Raw genomic sequence first — 17828 nt, 5'->3', positions numbered from 1 at the left:
TGTAAGTAGGAGTATCAAGATATCCCTGTTATCTAGCTAATTTTGCATTTCACTACCATCCTACCAAGTGAGTGTAAAAAGGAAGCCTGTATTTGTTTTACATGATGGTAGGATTGCTGGTGTCATTTTTCTGTCTCATAAACATGCAAGATTTCAGGTACGTCTTGCTACTTCTACTTACACTTAGGTCACACCACACATACATGTACACGTTTATGTATATGCACTCATCTGAGTTTTCTTTGATTTTATCTTAATAGTTCTTGTTCTTAGTGCTTTTCATTTCATATCCATGGAGAAATGGAATAAGAATCTTTCCTCCATAAGCCATGTGTGTTGTAAAAGTCAACTAAAATGCCGAGAACAATGGGCTAGTAACCCCTTTTCCCGTATAGCTTACTAAAAAGATAAAGAAAACCATCAAATATTATGCAGAGAATTTGGAGTGTGGGGGCTGAAGAGGGGTTGTTGAGGTGGCTTGGTCATTCAGAGAGAATGAATCAAAGTAGAATGACCTGGAGAGCATATAAATCTGTAGGGAAAGGAAGGAGGGGTAGGGGTCATCCTTGAAAAGGTTGGAGGGAGGGGTAAAGGAGGTTCTGTGGGTGAGAGGCTTGGACTTCCAGCAAGCATGTGTGAGCGTATTAGATAGGAGTAAATGGAGATGAATGGTTTTTGGGACTTAACGAGCTGTTGGAGTGTGAGCAGGGTAATATTTAGTGAAGGGAGTCAGGAAAACTGGTTATTAGATTTAGCCGGACTTGAGTCCTGGAAATAGGAAGTACAATACCTGTACTTTAAAGGAGGGGTCTGGGATATTGACTGTATGGAGGGACTTCTAAACTGTTGTATCTGAGTGCCTCTGCAAAGACAGTGATTATGTACGAGGTGAAAGTAGACACCAGCATGAAAAATGGACACCAGCATGATGGTAGGATTGCTGGTGTCCATTTTTCTGTCTCATAAACATGCAAGGTTTCAGGTATGTCTTGCTACTTCTACTTACACTTAGGTCACACTACACATACATGTACAAGCATATATATACACACCCCTCTGGGTTTTCTTCTATTTTCTTACTAGTTCATGTTCTTGTTTATTTCCTCTTATCTCCATGGGAAAGTGGAACAGAATTCTTCCTCCGTAAGCTATGCGTGTTGTAAGGGGCGACTAAAATGCCAGGAGCAAGGAGCTAGTAACCCCTTCTCCTGTATAAATTACTAAATTTAAAAAGAGAAACTTTCGTTTTTCTTTTTGGGCTACCCTGCCTCGGTGGGATACGGCTAGTTTGTTGAAAGGAAGAAGACATGTATATGTAGTGTGACCTAAGGGTAAGTAGAAGTAGCAAGACATACCTGAAATCTTGCATGTGTATGAGACAGAAAAAAAGACACCAGCAATCCTGCCATCATGTAAAACAATTACAGGCTTCCATTTTACACTCACTTGGCAGGATGGTAACTTATATTCATGTTTATTATTTTCAGTGATGTGCATATCAGCTGACCGGTGCCATTTTGTTACCCATGCTCACTTTGTTTACAGCACTTGTGCATAGTTTTTAGGCATAGCACTATTGTGTACTTAATAAGTGTTAGTGTAAACATTTTTTAAGCTTTTATATGCACTGGCAAATGAAAAAAAGGTTGTGATTCACTTTAAGGTGATATTTGCCTTATGGTGGTTGTCTGGAACCTAACCCAACGTATTAGCGAGTTATGCCTGTATAGAGAAAAGGCTAAAAGAATAAAGCTTACAAAGCATGTCAGAAGACATAAGAATTACCGAGCATTTCATTACTTACAAGTGTTACAGACAAGGTCCTTTGATATTCCTGATCTAGATTTTGGTTCCTCCACGTCTATTGTTCGCACATTTCCCGGAGCAGTTTTGACGATCTCTCCATGCTCATTGATGGCTACAGTTAGCCCAGATGAACGCTCAGAAACCTGAAGAAAAACAGAAACTTAATTCAATACTTTTATTATTAAAATGATTAAGATGCAACTGAATGCCTCCAGTGATGCTCATGTACCTTCACTATCTAATGAGGAACTGAATTACCATATTTTACAGCGAACAAGACGCTCCGGTGTCAAGGACGCCCCCCCACAATTCTAACTGGCTAAATTTTGGAAAAGGAGATAAGTGATACTTCGGCCTGCAAATCGCTGGGTAAATTTTTGAGACTTATTATGGGAAACAGTAACATCTTCAATGCCATAAAATACGGTAATTGAATTCTCTGGTGTTACAACAACTTTATTAATTTAGTAAAGGAGCAGAAATAGTTTAAGTCTTCGCTCTTCTTCCTCTGCTTGAATATCATTCCATTCTGATCACAAAAGCATAATTAAATTAATTTTCTAAGAACAAGTGATAAAGTTACAAAGAGAAGTGCAAATATCAGTAAAGCCTCGATTTAACTGACTAATAAGGAAGAACGGGTGGCTGGTAAATGGTGATTGTGGTGGACAGATTGTTTAGCTGTGATTGTAACAATAACAGACAATTCTGTAACCAACAGATGTTTTCTGCTGTTGCTGAATCAACTGACCTAGCAGATTTGTCCTGTAATCTCCAAGTCCATTAAACTGAGGTTTGTTAAATTGAGAGGTTGCTGTCAATATGTGCAATAACTGTGATGCACAGATTTTTCTGTGCAACATCTTACTTCAAAGGAAGAAACTGACTTATTAGTTACAGAAGGACAGACAGATTTTTGCAACTTGCAATCTCATTATAATATACAGTGGACCCCCGGTTAACGAACTTTTTTCATTCCAGTAGTATGTTCAGGTGCCAGTACTGACTGAATTTTTTCCCATAAGGAATATTGTGAAGTAGATTAGTCCATTTCAGACCCCCAAACATACATGTACAAACGCACTTACATAAATACACTTACATAATTGGTCGCATTTGGAGGTGATCGTTAAGCGGGGGTCCACTGTACATCCTGATACTCTCTGAGTTGATTTATGACTCATAGTGGACAGCAGATGCCACACATCTTAATCCAAAAATCTCTCTCTCTTTCTTTCTCAAATTTCAAGTATAAATTATTCTATAATTAACATATTACCTTCATATTTTACTGAACTTCAAAAAGAATTTTTTTCCTCATAAATGGCATTTTTACTTTTATATAAAAATTATAAAATTTGTGAAAAACTTGATTCCTAGTTTGTTAACTGGATTCTATCCAGCAATATTTAAATATACGTTTTATTTATCAAAAATGAAATTTGTGACTTATTTAATTCTCAATATTAAACAGAAATTATCCATTTAGCTTGGAATATTTGCCACAATAATTGGTTTATGCATTGAGCATTGTATTATTTTTTGTCCTGTACAAAAGAGAATTGTTATAGGGTAACCAGATCATTATTATCTTGGTTCAGTGTGACTTGTCTGTGTCGCACTTTCTTCTGATCATTCAAAAGCTAGATTTAATCTTGCCTAGTTTCACTGTACAGTGTTATCTAGTACATCATATTGTACATTAATTGGTTTATAGGCAATGCAATCTCAATTCATAAAAAAAAAGAATATTACAGTAGGCCTACTGGCTTCCTCTTAGGTTTGGACCAGTTGTGTACCAACCAGTCAAGTGATGGTGGTAGTAGTAAGCTTAACAAGATACCAAATTACATCTTAAAAGGGATGGAACAGCTAAGGTTAGTGTCACCCTCCCTGAAATCAGACAACTCTTGCTAATTGAGGAACCACATCTCTACCTATTAAATATGCTACTTTTTATTCCTCTCTATATGTCTTCCGAATTTGTAATTTCATATTCGATGAGCTCAAGCTCTTGGTCTAGCCTCTTACTTTTCAACTGGTGATTGAGCTCTGTCATATTTAATTTTAAATCCCTGTATTAACTTTTTTTGATCGTACTTATCTATACGGGGTTGCGCTGGGGTCGAGCCTTAGCTCCTGGCCCCACCTTGCAACCTGCCACTTCCCAGATTTACTCCCTCCTAGCCTTGTGGGCTCTATTATATCTGCTCTTAAAACTGTGTATGAAGTCTGCCTCCGCCACTTCCCCACTGAGGACATTTCACTTCCCAACTACCAAGACTGAAGAAATACTTCCTAACATCCCTGGGATTCATCTGTGTTTTTAACTCCAGCTGTGTCCCCAACTACCTACTTCACACCCTCAAATAGTCTATCTCTGTCAACTCATTCCTCTGAATATTTTGTATGTTGTTAGATTCAATTCCAATAGTCTCTCCTTGTAGCTCATACCCTATAGTTCTGGAATTATTCTCGTTGCATACCTCTGCGCTCTCTTCAGTTTCTTAACATGCTTTCTTAGGCATGGGTTCATCATTACTTAGTTCATTCCACATTTGGGAATGTGTTTTCCAACCAAGCTACCTTGTTTTTGTTACATAGGATTTTGTAAGCTGTGCTCATGTCTCCTCTTGTTCTTTGCTCCCCTTGTGGTATAAGGCCTAGTTCTAGCATTCATTTTCTGTGGCCCCTCAATTTATGAGCCAATTTTTGTGCATGCCATAGGTCTCTCAAGTGTGTATGTTCCACTGAGGGCGCCACAACCTTGTGAAAACTTCAGAAGTTTGGGGTAATCATTATTTTAAGGTTGTCTTTAATTAAAGAGAAATTTGAGAATTGAGGACAATGATGAATAAGAAAAGTAACCATGGATTACTGGGGCATTTTCTAGCATAAGCTTAATAAGACAATGAATTTAGGACAAACCTCCCAGCTAATTGTAAAATAGTTCATCTAGAAGTGACTGACAAATGTGCACCAACCCAGATACAACAACTCACAAAATCACAATGACATGATTGCGAACAAACCACGGAACATGTGGGGTTCGAACCCATAGCAAGCAAATCCTAAAATTGGCCTGCAGACCCCACTTGTTCCAGATAAGATGTTGTGAAAATGAAGAAACACAAACATTAGAAAGGCTGAAGTGTATTAAAAGGAAAGTCAGTAATATTGACACAGGAATATATGAATAACAGAAAAGTCATTGTAAGGGATGAAGCATGAGGACAGGAAGAATAACTAGAGTTCAAGAGAATCAATGTGTGAATCCATATCATTTCTTTTTTTTTTTTTTTAATACATCAGCTGTTTCCCTCTGACGCAGGGTGACCCAAAAAGAAGAAACATTTTCATCACCATCATCGCTGATACTATAGTTCAAACACTGCAATATATCCCCACCCCCTCCTTCAGAGTGCAAGTACAGTGGACCCCCGCTTAACGATCACCTCCCAATGCGACCAATTATGTAAGTGTATTTATGTAAGTGTGTTTGTACGTGTATGTTTGGGGGTCTGAAATGGACTAATCTACTTCACAATATTCCTTATGGGAACAAATTCAATCAGTACTGGCACCTGAACACACTTCTGTAATGAAAAAATATCGTTAACCAGGGGTCCACTGTACTGTACTTCTAACCTCCAGGACTCAAGTCTGGCTAACCAGTTTCCCTGAATCCTTTCATAAAAGTTACTGTTTCTTGCATATTGTATATTAATGACTTTAAGGAATTAACTCCTGCCTATATTTTTTTTTTTGTTTTGTACAAGATGCAAAAGTAAGAGAATACAAACTAAAGCATACAAGAGAAGGCAACAGGAAGATTTGGACCAAATTCTGAAGTGGTCAAATAAATAAAAGGCTACTGGAATTTAACCCAAGCAAAACCAACATTATGAGGCTGGGAAAAGGAGGTTGGTGGATGAGTTTGGTAGAGTATGTAAAAGAAGAAAATTGAAAGTGAATATAGGAAAGAGTAAGGTGATGAGGATAACAAAAAAATTAGGTAACAAAAGATTGGATATCAGGCTGGAGGGAGAGAGTATGGAGGAGGTGAATGTATTCAGATATTTAGGAGTGGATGTGTCAGCAGATGGGTCTATGAAAGATGAGGTGAATCATAGAATTGACGAGGTAAAAAAAAGGTGAGTGGTGCACTTAGAAGTCTGTGGGGGACAAAGAACTTTGTCCATGGAAGCAATGAGGGGAATGTATGAGAGTATAGTTATACCAACACTCTTGTATGGGTGGTAAATATTGCAACAAGCAGAAGGCTGGAGGCAGTGGAGATCTCATGTCTGAGGGCAATGTGTGGTGTGAATATAATGCAGAGAATTCACAGTTTGGAAATTAGGAGGAGGTGTACCAAAACTATTATCTAGAGGGCTGAGGAGGGGCTGTTGAGGTGGTTCAGACATGTAGAGGGTGGAACAAAATACCATGACTTCGAGTGCATATAAATCTGTAGTGGAGGGAAGGTGGGGTAGAGTAGAGGTCGGCCTAGGAAAGGTTGGAGGGAGGAAGTAGAGGAGGTTTTGTGTGTGAGGGGTTTGGACTTCCAGCAAGCATGCTTGCGTTAGATATGAGTGAATGGAGACAACTGGTTTTTAGGACTTGACATGCTGTTGGAGTGTGAACAAGTTAACATTTATGAAGGGAAACTAGCAGGCCAGACTTGAGTCCTGGAGATGGGCAGTACATTGTCTGCACTCTGAATGAGGGTTGTTAATGTTGCAGTTTTATAACTATATTGTAAGGGTGCCTCTGGCAAGACAGTGATGGAGTGAATGATGGTGAAAGTTTTTCTTTTTCGGGCCACCCTACACTGGTGGGAGACGACCGACGTGTTAATAAAAAAAAAAATAAGGGAGGTAGACAAGGATAGGCTCTTTATCAGGGATACAATAATAATATGGCATTGTTAACAATTACACACCCAAATGGGTCACAAATGTATCAGGGATTTTAATATAAGAACAGTAGTGGAACGAGCTAAGAAATGACGCAGTGGAAGTGGATTCCTTACAGGGGATTCACAAACAAACACGACACAACTGAATCGTGTCAGTCATTTAAGTAGTATTAAAGAAATAGTACCAAAGGCTACAGCTTACCCTCTTCTCTCCTTGGCAAACTCAAAAATTTTAATTACAAACAGATAATTAAAAGTTCATTGGCACTGGCAGAATCTCCCCCCCCAAAAATACTTCAGGTAACATGTCACTGTACACTAAATCATCAAATTTGGAACAGAAAAGTTCCAACATTTACAAATAAATGCTAAGGAATCCACAAGATAATTTGATTATCACAAATTCTGCAAATAAGTAACTGCTTGAACCTTAAGTTACATGATAAATTCAACATGTGATTCAACCAGTATACAATAAATTAAAGCTAAATTATGCTTAAATATGCATTACAACTGTATTTTGAATTCTGTAGGTATAAAACTGGAAAACAAATGAAAGCATGAAAGTATTTCATAGAAAATTATGCTTGTGCCATCCAAATGTAAACAAGAGAATTGCTGAATATACAGTAGAACCTCGATAATTCACAGATGACCCAGAAAAAGCATGTGTGACATGTACAGGTGTGATAAAATTATACACTGGCATAGGATGATCCACATATGTACTTTTTAAACATACACAGGTGGATTATGTGCAAACGAGGCTGCGTTCTCACACCCCAGGATGTTTATGCTGGTCCTTACTTATCTTGAATCCTGGGGCATTGCGGCACAGCTGTGAAGCCAGTCATCTCCGTCACCCGTCATCAGGAGAAGGCAGTCTCATCAGCACTGCACACCTGCTCTAGGAAGAGTTTATGCTTGGAGATGATGACCTTAATCCCTGCCTTATAAGGGTCATCAGCAGAATTCTCAAGAGACAGACATCCTAATATTTTTCAACTGTTTTATACATAATTATGAAGTAAGGTCACAAAGTGATGATTAGAGTATGTAAATAAACTCTATTTGTACTCCTGTGGTTTATTTGCATACATATGTACAGATGCTCCTTGCTTTACGATGGTTCAACTTATGATATTTCAACTTTACGATGGTGCCATAGTGATGCACATCTGTACTGTACAGTACATATGTACAGATGCTCCTTGCTTTACGATGGTTTAACTTACGTTATTTCAACTTTACGATGGTGCAATAGTGATGCACATCTGTACTGTACAGTACGTATGTACAGATGCTCCTTGCTTTACGATGGTTCAACTTACGATATTTCAACTTTACGATGGTGCAATAGTGATGCACATCTGTACTGTACAGTACTGTACATTCAATGACAGGATAAACTTTTTTTTTTTAACAAGTCAGCAGTGACAGTAGTTATTTATTTATTTATCATGTATTCATATTCGACTTACGATATTTTCAACTTATGATGGGTTTGTCGGAACATAATCCAATCGTAAGTCGAGGAGCACCTGTATTTATATGTATGTATGTATGTATACACAAACACTGAAAATTTATTTGTTGATTTCTGTGAGAATTTTTTGATGAATTATCGAGGTTCTATACACACCTGGGATAAATATGATCATCAAATATCTCATAATTACAAAGAAACAATACATGTTGCAGAACTAGCTTATACCGGGACAATATTTCAGCTCTGTAGTTTTATCAAGTCTGAAACATTGTCTCAATAAAAGCTGGTTTTGTAACCTGTCTTTTGTTCACTATTCTTAACAATATGCCATCTGATTCTCAATTATTTGAATGCTAAAAGAATATCCATTTGAAATTAAAAAAAAAAAAAAAAAAAAAAAAACACATTACCTCAGTCACATGAAATAAGCCATGGAAATGTTTTCTGGCAGATTTTTCAGTCAGCAAAAATGCCAGGGTAACTTGGTTATTCACTAGTGTGTCTGCTTTAGCTTAACCTCATAAGGAATATTAATACTACATACACTTAAAAGTTAACATTGCCTAGCATAACTTGGTTATTCACTAGTGTGTCTGCTAAATTTAGCTTAACCTCATAAGGAATATTAATACTACATGCACTTAAAAATTACATTGCCAAGCATAACAACCTTTCATGGGAGGTATCTTGATTCTAGGAATTAGAGCCACTCTCTCTCTTTCCCTGGACTACAACTGATTACCGATGAGCTCTAAGAGTCCTACTAGTTTAGTGTTTCCCTATGAATAAAATAATATGATTGAAGACTGTATTTTAATTCCTTCCACTGCTCTCTATTCCCCTACTCAATATTATTATAATCAAAACTAAGCACTAAACCTCCAAAGGTCATACACAATAGAGTATGAGCTTGGATTAAGTTGTAATAAACAACTGTTAATCAATAAACAGAAGGATGGACGAGGGACTCGAACTGCAGTCCATAAATTGATAGCCCGACGCTCGACTGTCTCAGCTGTCTGAGCTTCTAATAGGAAGGCATCATAATTACTGTACTAGAAGCCCACGCAGCCAAGACAGTAAAGTGTCAAACTGTCAATTTAAGGACTGCAGTTCAAGCCCTTCACCCATCCTTCTAGTTATCCACAATAAAGTATGTATATGTAGATGCCTAAATGCATTTGCAGGGGAGAGGGAATATAGTTTTAGCTCCAAGTCCTGTCTCTTTCAACTGACTAACATGAAACAGCTGTCATATCTATTTACCAAGTCCACTTCCACCGTGTCACTGCTCAGTTTATTCTACTTCTTTTTCATCAATACACTGTTATGTTATGGTGTATTCATACAGTATTTATATCTTTAAGAAGTTGCCATTCCAAATTATCAAACAATTTTTGGAATTTAATGTCTACTATCTGTTGGACGTACTTGCATTGTTTTTTTTTTTTTTTTTAACAAGCTGGCCGTCTCCCACCGAGGCAGGGTGACCCAAAAAGAAAGAACCCCCCTCCCCCCAAAAAAAACTTTCATTCAACACTTTCACCTCACTCATACAAAATCAATATTCTCTCTAAATGACCAAACCACCTCAACAACCCCTCTTCAGCCCTCTGACTAATACTTTTATTAACTCCACACCTTCTCCTAATTTCCACAATCAGAATTCTCTGCATAATATTTACACCACACATTGCCCTTAGACAGGACATCTCCACCGCCTCCTCGCTGCAGCATTTACCACCCAAGCTTCACACCCATATAAGAGTGTTGCTACCACTATACTTTCATACATTCCCTTCTTTGCCTCCATAGATAATGTTTTTTGTCTCCACATATACCTCAATGCACCACTCACCTTTTTTCCATCATCAATTCTATGGTTAACCTCTTCCTTCATAAATCCATCCGCTGACAATTCAACTCCCAAATATCTGAAAACATTCACTTCTTCCATACTCCTCCCCAATTTGATATCCAATTTTTCTTTATCTAAATCATTTGATACCCTCATCACCTTACTCTTTTCTATGTTCACTTTCAACCTTCTACCTTTACACACACTCCCAAACTTATCTACTAACCTTTGCAACTTTTCTTTAGAATCTCCCATAAGCACAGTATCAGCAAAAAGTAACTGTGTCAATTCCCATTTTGAATTTGATTCCCCATAATTTAATCCCACCCCTCTCCCGAACACCTTAACATTTACTTCTTTTACAACTCCATCTATAAATATATTAAACAACCATGGTGACATTACGCATCCCTGTCTAAGACCCACCTTTACCAGGAATATAGGTCTTGCATAATTTTTTTTTTTTTCAACAAGTCGGCCGTCTCCCACCGAGGCAGGGTGACCCAAAAAAGAAAGAAAATCCCCAAAAAGAAAATACTTTCATCATCATTCAACACTTTCACCACACTCGCACATTATCACTGTTTTTGCAGAGGTGCTCAGAATACAACAGTCTAGAAGCATAAACATATAAAGATACACAACATATCCCTCCAAACTGCCAATATCCCAAACCCCTCCTTTAAAGTGCAGGCATTGTACTTCCCATTTCCAGGACTCAAGTCCGACTATATGAAAATAACCGGTTTCCCTGAATCTCTTCACTAAATATTACCCTGCTCACACTCCAACAGATCGTCAGGTCCCAAGTACCATTCGTCTCCATTCACTCCTATCTAACACGCTCACGCACGCTTGCTGGAAGTCCAAGCCCCTTACCCACAAAACCTCCTTTACCCCCTCTCTTCAACCCTTTCGAGGACGACCCCTACCCCGCCTTCCTTCCCCTATAGATTTATATGCTTTCCATGTCATTCTACTGTGATCCATTCTCTCTAAATGACCAAACCACCTCAACAACCCCTCTTCTGCCCTCTGACTAATACTTTTATTAACTCCACACCTTCTCCTAATTTCCACACTCCGAATTTTCTGCATAATATTTACACCACACATTGCCCTTAAACAGGACATCTCCGCTGCCTCCAACCGTCTCCTCGCTGCTGCATAATTATATTCATTAAATACACAACAGCTGATTTTTGTACCTAATGTTTATTCTTATATGCCAAACACCTATTCATAAATATTTTATTTTTTTATACACCGGCCATCTCCCACTGAGGCAAGGAGAGAAAAATCACATTCACCATCATTCAGTCAATCATTATCTTGCCAAACGTGTGCTGATATTACAGTTCAGATGTCCTTTCAAACTGCAACACCATCATCCCTCCTTACATGTTGTCCACATACTGTATATATGTGGTGGTGTGGCCCGTGAGTCACATGAGACTTTCATGATCATTTAGTGCAGCAATAATGAAACAATATGGCATGTGTGTGTATAAATGTTGCCCAAGTGTCTCAATTATCAATATGGCAGGTCCCTAACTTATGATAATCAGACTTATAATTGCTGCGCTTTGGAACCAATTAATGACTAATGAACACTGCTTTGCATATGCAATCACTACATATATTCACAAATTTTTTGTAATAAAACAATTTTCCTTGGACAGAGTTTATCTATGTTGATTTTATGCATGTATGGAGAGTTCATGCTTGTTTAAGTAGCAATTAGTAAATAGCTGTAATTTATAAAATAACAATTTTGTCAAGATGAATTATAAATGGGTTTTCTCCTTTAGCTTTTACCAAACTCATTGATATGTTTGTATGTGTTTTATGCATTTGTGTAGAGTTCATGTTTGTTTGGCAAAGACTGGTTAAAAACTACTGATTTATCATTTACACTATCCATTACCTCAGTGGTTGGCAGGAGGCATACAACTAAGGGATGGTTGGTAAGGCAGGTTGTTCTGGAGCCTGCAAACAAGACCTCAACTCAAAAGTACCTGGGATGAGGCGAGTCTCAAAGGCTGGCAGGCTGCTACAAAGACAGGGAAGGGAAAGGTCATGGCTCCTGATAGGTGGCCGTAGGGTCAAGGGGGAATGCCTTCTCTTTCTCTCTCTCCTCTGCCCAGTTTAACTGTACTAGCCCTAATCTACCCTCATATCCTACCCATGCAATGCCCACACCACTCCTTCCCACTGCTACATGCCCAAACATCTAGTACTTTCAATTATCAGTGAGATGGTGGAGACTATATGTATAATGCATTCAGTCATATGGAAGGGGAAAGATAGTGAGAGTGGGGGAGGGAGAGAATGTGAGGGGAAAAGTTAAAAGGGATGGAAGTGAGGGGAAAAAAGAGGAATTCATCTGAGTAACATTTTTCCTTCTCAATTTTAAAAATATACAAGATATGAAATATTGTGGCTTGGGAGAGCATCTCTGATTACTGGGAAAATAGGTTCTGAGGAAGCAAATTTGGATATTGTCTCAAGAGTCACAATGAAAGACCAAATGAGCCACACTGTGCCAGTATGGGCACGGTGTGGCCATACTGATTTTTTTTTCAACAAATTGGCCATCTCCCACTAAGGTAGGGTGACCTAAAAAAGAAGAAACACTTTCATTATCATTCACTCCATCACTATCTTCCCAGAGGGACACTGATATTACAGTTCAAAACTGCAAATATCCCCACCCCTGCTTCAGAGTGCACACACTGTACTTCCCACCTCTAGGACTCAAATCCTGATATATTTTTTTTTTTTCAACAAGTCGGTCGTCTCCCACCGAGGCAGGGTGACCCAAAAAAGAAAGAAAATCCCCAAAAAGAAAATACTTTCATCATCATTCAACACTTTCACCACACTCACACATTATCACTGCTTTTGCAGAGGTGCTCAGAATACAACAGTTTAGAAGCATATACGTATAAAGATACACAACATATCCCTCCAAACTGCCAATATCCCAAACCCCTCCTTTAAAGTGCAGGCATTTTACTTCCCATTTCCAGGATATTTTCATATCCTGATATATACAGTACTGAATATAAAAGTAAAACTCTAAGATTCCTTTAAACTGAAATATATGTATACCCTCTTACATAAGACTGATCAAGTTATATACTAAATGCCATTTAAAAATCAGTAGGTTGAAATCAAGAGCACTACATAGGTTGTCTTTCTAGAGTATAGCTGATAAGAACACTAAAAAAAAGCTGACAAAACCATGCAAGAAATATGCACAAGGACCCTTCTGACTTTGTGAAGCCAAGAAATAATCTCCCCTGATTACAAGAAATTTCAAAATAATTATATTAGAATATTTTCACAGCTCTAAACAAAGAGGTACACACATATACTCAGTATAATAGACTTAAGAGGCGTACCACATTTGATTTTATGATGTAAAACAATAACTACAATATTGTGAATAAAATATAATAAAAAAATTAATAAAATTTTTTTTTAAGGCACTGATAGATAATGAATGAAATTTCCAAGTAATTTTCTGTATACTGCCACAAAAATACTGCATAACATTAAGTATTTTAATTTAGTTTTTTTTACTGTCAAGTATCTCACCTCACTAAGGATGGTATTCATGGACACACTGTTAGAACTACTTGGTGGCAAAAAAGTTTGGTATCTTGCATTTGCAACACCTCCTATGTCTTCCAGCACCACAGAACAATCGCGACTTAGCTTATCTCGTGTCATATTTACAAGACCCAAGCTGGAAAAATTATTGAACATTAAAACCTCTTACAAACCTTTACCTGGCAATTGTATAACACAGGACCCAAGCTGGGAAAATTATCAAAATACTATTAAAACCTCTGAAAATTATCAAAATACTATTAAAACCTCTGAAAAACCTTAATCTGACAATTGTATAAAAGAGCTTAATCCTCAAGGTAAAATTATATACAACTTGCCAACAATGACAGCTATACAGACCACAATCACATTTTTTCTAAGGCTGCCATATATTAAATGATCAAAATATTACATCTTAAGATATATTTGTATAGATATTTTATTAAGCAGGTCAACAATGAAGTAAAAATCCTATGCCAATTGTAAGGAGAGTGAAAATAGATGAACGGGTTACAACACAATCAGGCCAGGCAAAAAAAATATTTTCTGAGATATTTGATCATTAACTTTGACATTGACCTTAAATGCTTTTTATAGTAAATACCAAATTTTTTATTATCTGTAATTTTAATTCTTTTCATACCTAAATTAAGGTAGAAGTTTCTGTTCAAATGTTGACCAAAATAGAGCCTTACAACTGTTTGGTGATTATTATTAAAAAATGGGTAATACAGTAGTATTGTAATGTATTTTAGCTTTAATGTTATTTGTTTTGGTAAGAAAATTATGTGTATGGGCAACATAAAATGTCCACTAGATTGCATGACACAGTGACTGCCAGAATTAGGATGGAATGGGGTACAAACAAGCGATCTTAATAGTGCAAATAAGCCACAGGGAAATGGGTCCACCTGAGCTTCCTTCAAGGAAGGATCCTTGAGCCTTAAGAATTCTTGATCTGAGGAATTAAGGCTACACCTTTCATTTCCCAGACACTGGATGACCATCTCTGATATACCTTTGATGAGTTCCAAGTGTTTTTCTACTACCAGAGCCCAGCTATGGGCCAGGCTCATCCAGTGCTTGCCTGATCAACCAGGATGTTGCTGCTAGTGGTCTACTGATGCACATTTTTATCACAGCCGGGTTGATCTGGCACCTGGTGAAGATACTATATGTCGTGCTTCCCCAAGAATATAATAATAATCAACCTGAGCTATAATGCTTGAGCCACAAACAAAACAAAACGTTCTTACCGCTCATAATATTTGGACGATGCTGTGCCAGTGTCATGTGATTCAGCTCGCTGCTTTCTTCTGTTGGACAATTTGGCAGCTATTGAATCAATTCCTGTATGCCTTGACATTCCTTGCATGGCACTCCTAGCAGGTTTGCTCAGTAAGTCCGGTGCAGAGGAGGTGGAAGGGTGCACATCAGGGGGTGGCTCGGGTTCCACAAACACTGTATTGGAATGACTTGTGATGCCTTGTACATCATCCTGTTGACAGTCTCTTATGAGCTGCAGTCCTTAAATTCATTCATAGTTTTGTGATACTGTAAAGCATCCAATCACTTACAAAAGAGCTGGTTTTCAAAACAAAATTCGATGTCGTACCAACAACATTTGTACCCAGCATTTGATATTTTGTTGAAAGAGGGGAAGGTATCTAGGGATTGGCAGAGCGCATGTATAGTCCCTTTATATAAAGGGAAGGGGGACAAAAGAGATTGTAAAAATTATAGAGGAATAAGTTTACTGAGTATACCAGGAAAAGTGTACGGTAGGGTTATAACTGAAACAATTAGAGGTATGACAGAATGTAGGATTGCGGATGAGCAAGGAGATTTCAGAGTGGGTAGGGGATGTGTAGATCAAGTGTTTACATTGAAGCATATACAGTGGACCCTCAACCAGAGATGGCATCGATTAACGATAAATCTGACTAGCGATACATTTTAATGCAAAAATTTTGCCTCGACTAGCGCTTAAAAACCCGACCAGTGCTATTCGTTCTGTACGAGACGCGTCCACTTTGGCCTGAGCGCGCCTCACTTGTCCCGTGGATGCCAGTGTTTACAAGCCAGCCACTGCGGTCGCTTCCAAACATACAACTGGAACATTTCATATTATCACAGCCTTTGTAGTGATTGCACCTGCAAAATAAGTCACCATGGGCCCCAAGAAAGCTTCTAGTGCTAACCCTAGAGCAAAAAGGGTGAGAATTACTATGGAGATGAAGAAAGAGATCATTGCTAAGTATGAAAGTGGAGTGCGTGTCTCTGAGCTTGTCAGGTTGTATAATAAACCCCAATCAACCATCGCTACTATTGTGGGCAAGAAAACGGCAATCAAGGAAGTTGTTCTTGCCAAAGGTGCAACTATGTTTTCGAAACTGAGATCGCAAGTGGTAGAAGATGTTGAGAGACTCTTATTGGTGTGGATAAACGAGAAACAGATAGCAGGAGATAGCATCTCTCAAGCGATCATATGTGAAAAGGCTAGGAAGTTGCATGACGATTTAATTAAAAAAATGCCAGCAACTAGTGATGTGAGTGAATTTAAGGTCAGCAAAGGTTGGTTTGAGAGATTTAAGAAGCATAGTGGCATTCATAGTGTGATAAGGCATGGTGAGGCTGCCAGTTCGGACCACAAAGCGGCTGAAAAATATGTGCAGGAATTCAAGGAGTACACAGACAGTGAAGGACTTAAACCTGAACAAGTGTTTAATTGTGACGAAACAGTCCTGTTTTGGAAGAAAATGCCAAGCAGGACGTACATTACTCAGGAGGAAAAGGCACTCCCAGGACATAAGCCTATGGAAGACAGGCTTACTCTGTTTATGTGTGCCAATGCTAGTGGTGATTGCAAAGTGAAGCCTTTATTGGTGTATCACTCTGAAACTCCCAGAGTGTTCAGGAAAAACAATGTCGTCAAGGCTAATTTGTGTGTGCTGTGGAGGGCAAACAGTAAGGCATGGGTCACTAGGGACTTTTTCTATGACTGGTTACACCATGCATTTGCCCCCAATGTGAAAAATTACCTATTTGAAAAGAAATTAGACCTTAAGTGCCTCCTGGTATTTGACAATGCTCCTGGTCATCCTTCAGACTTGGCAGAGCGACTTTCTAGGGACACGAGCTTCATTAAGGTGAAGTTTTTGCCTCCTAATACCACTCCTCTCCTGCAGCCCATGGACCAGCAGGTCATTTCCAACTTCAAGAAACTGTACAGAAAAGCTATGTTTGAAAGGTGCTTTGTAGTGACCTCAGAAACTCAACTGACTCTAAGAGAGTTTTGGAAAGATCATTTTACCATCCTCAATTGTGTAAACATTATAGGTAAGGCTTGGGAGGAAGTGACTAAGAGGACCTTGAACTCTGCTTGGAAAAAACTGTGGCAAGAATGTGTAGACAAAAGGGATTGTGAAGGGTTTGAGGCTAACCCTGAGAATCCTATGCCAGTTGAGGAATCCATTGTGGCATTGGGGAAGTCCTTGGGGTTGGAGGTTAGTGGGGAGGATGTGGAAGAGCTGGTGGAGGAGGACAATGAAGTACTAACTACTGATGAGCTGCTAGATCATCTTGAACAGCAAGAGGGCAGACCTGAGGAAACTGCTTTGGAGGAGGGGATAGAGAAATTGAAGAAGTTGCATACTTCTAAGATTAAGGAAATGTGTGCAAAGTGGCTTGAAGTGCAAACCTTTTTTGATGAAAATCACCCTGACACAACTACTGCAAGCCGTGTTGGCAATCTGTACACTGACAATGTTGTGAACCACTTTAGGAAAGTCATAAAGGAACGAGAGGTACAGGTATCTATGGACAGATATGTTGTGTGACAGAAGTCCAGTGACTCTGAAGCTGGTCCTAGTGGCATTAAAAGAACAAGGGAAGTAATCCCAGAAAAAGACTTGCTACCTCAAGTGCTAATGGAAGGGGATTCCCCTTCTAAACACTAAGAAGATCAACGGTCTCCCCTCCTCCCATCCCATCAATCATCACCAGATCTTCAATAAAGGTAAGTGTCATGTAACTGTGCATGTCTTCTTCAGTTTGTGTGTTAAAATTAATATTTCATGTGGTAAAATTTTTTTTTTCAATACTTTGGGGAGTCTTGCACGGATTAATTTGATTTC

General features: G+C 38.4%; 1 protein-coding gene across 4 annotated transcripts in view; it reads right to left on the bottom strand.

Annotated features, from left to right (window-relative positions):
- Positions 1-1804: 1804 nt before the first annotated feature.
- LOC128703202 (uncharacterized) overlaps positions 1805-17828 on the bottom strand; it is a gene marked incomplete at its 3' end in the record, with an annotated part of 32405 nt that continues 16381 nt past the window's right edge. For all 4 annotated transcript variants that reach the window (XM_070103427.1, XM_070103429.1, XM_070103428.1 and 1 more), the window contains 3 exon segments: positions 1805-1949; positions 13678-13828; positions 14949-15190. In XM_070103427.1, the coding sequence (XP_069959528.1) occupies positions 1805-1949; positions 13678-13828; positions 14949-15190 (538 nt within the window).

Source organism: Cherax quadricarinatus, chromosome 85 (assembly GCF_038502225.1).
Source record: "Cherax quadricarinatus isolate ZL_2023a chromosome 85, ASM3850222v1, whole genome shotgun sequence".
NCBI lineage: Eukaryota > Metazoa > Arthropoda > Malacostraca > Decapoda > Parastacidae > Cherax > Cherax quadricarinatus.
This window is presented reverse-complemented; position numbering and strand designations above follow the sequence as displayed.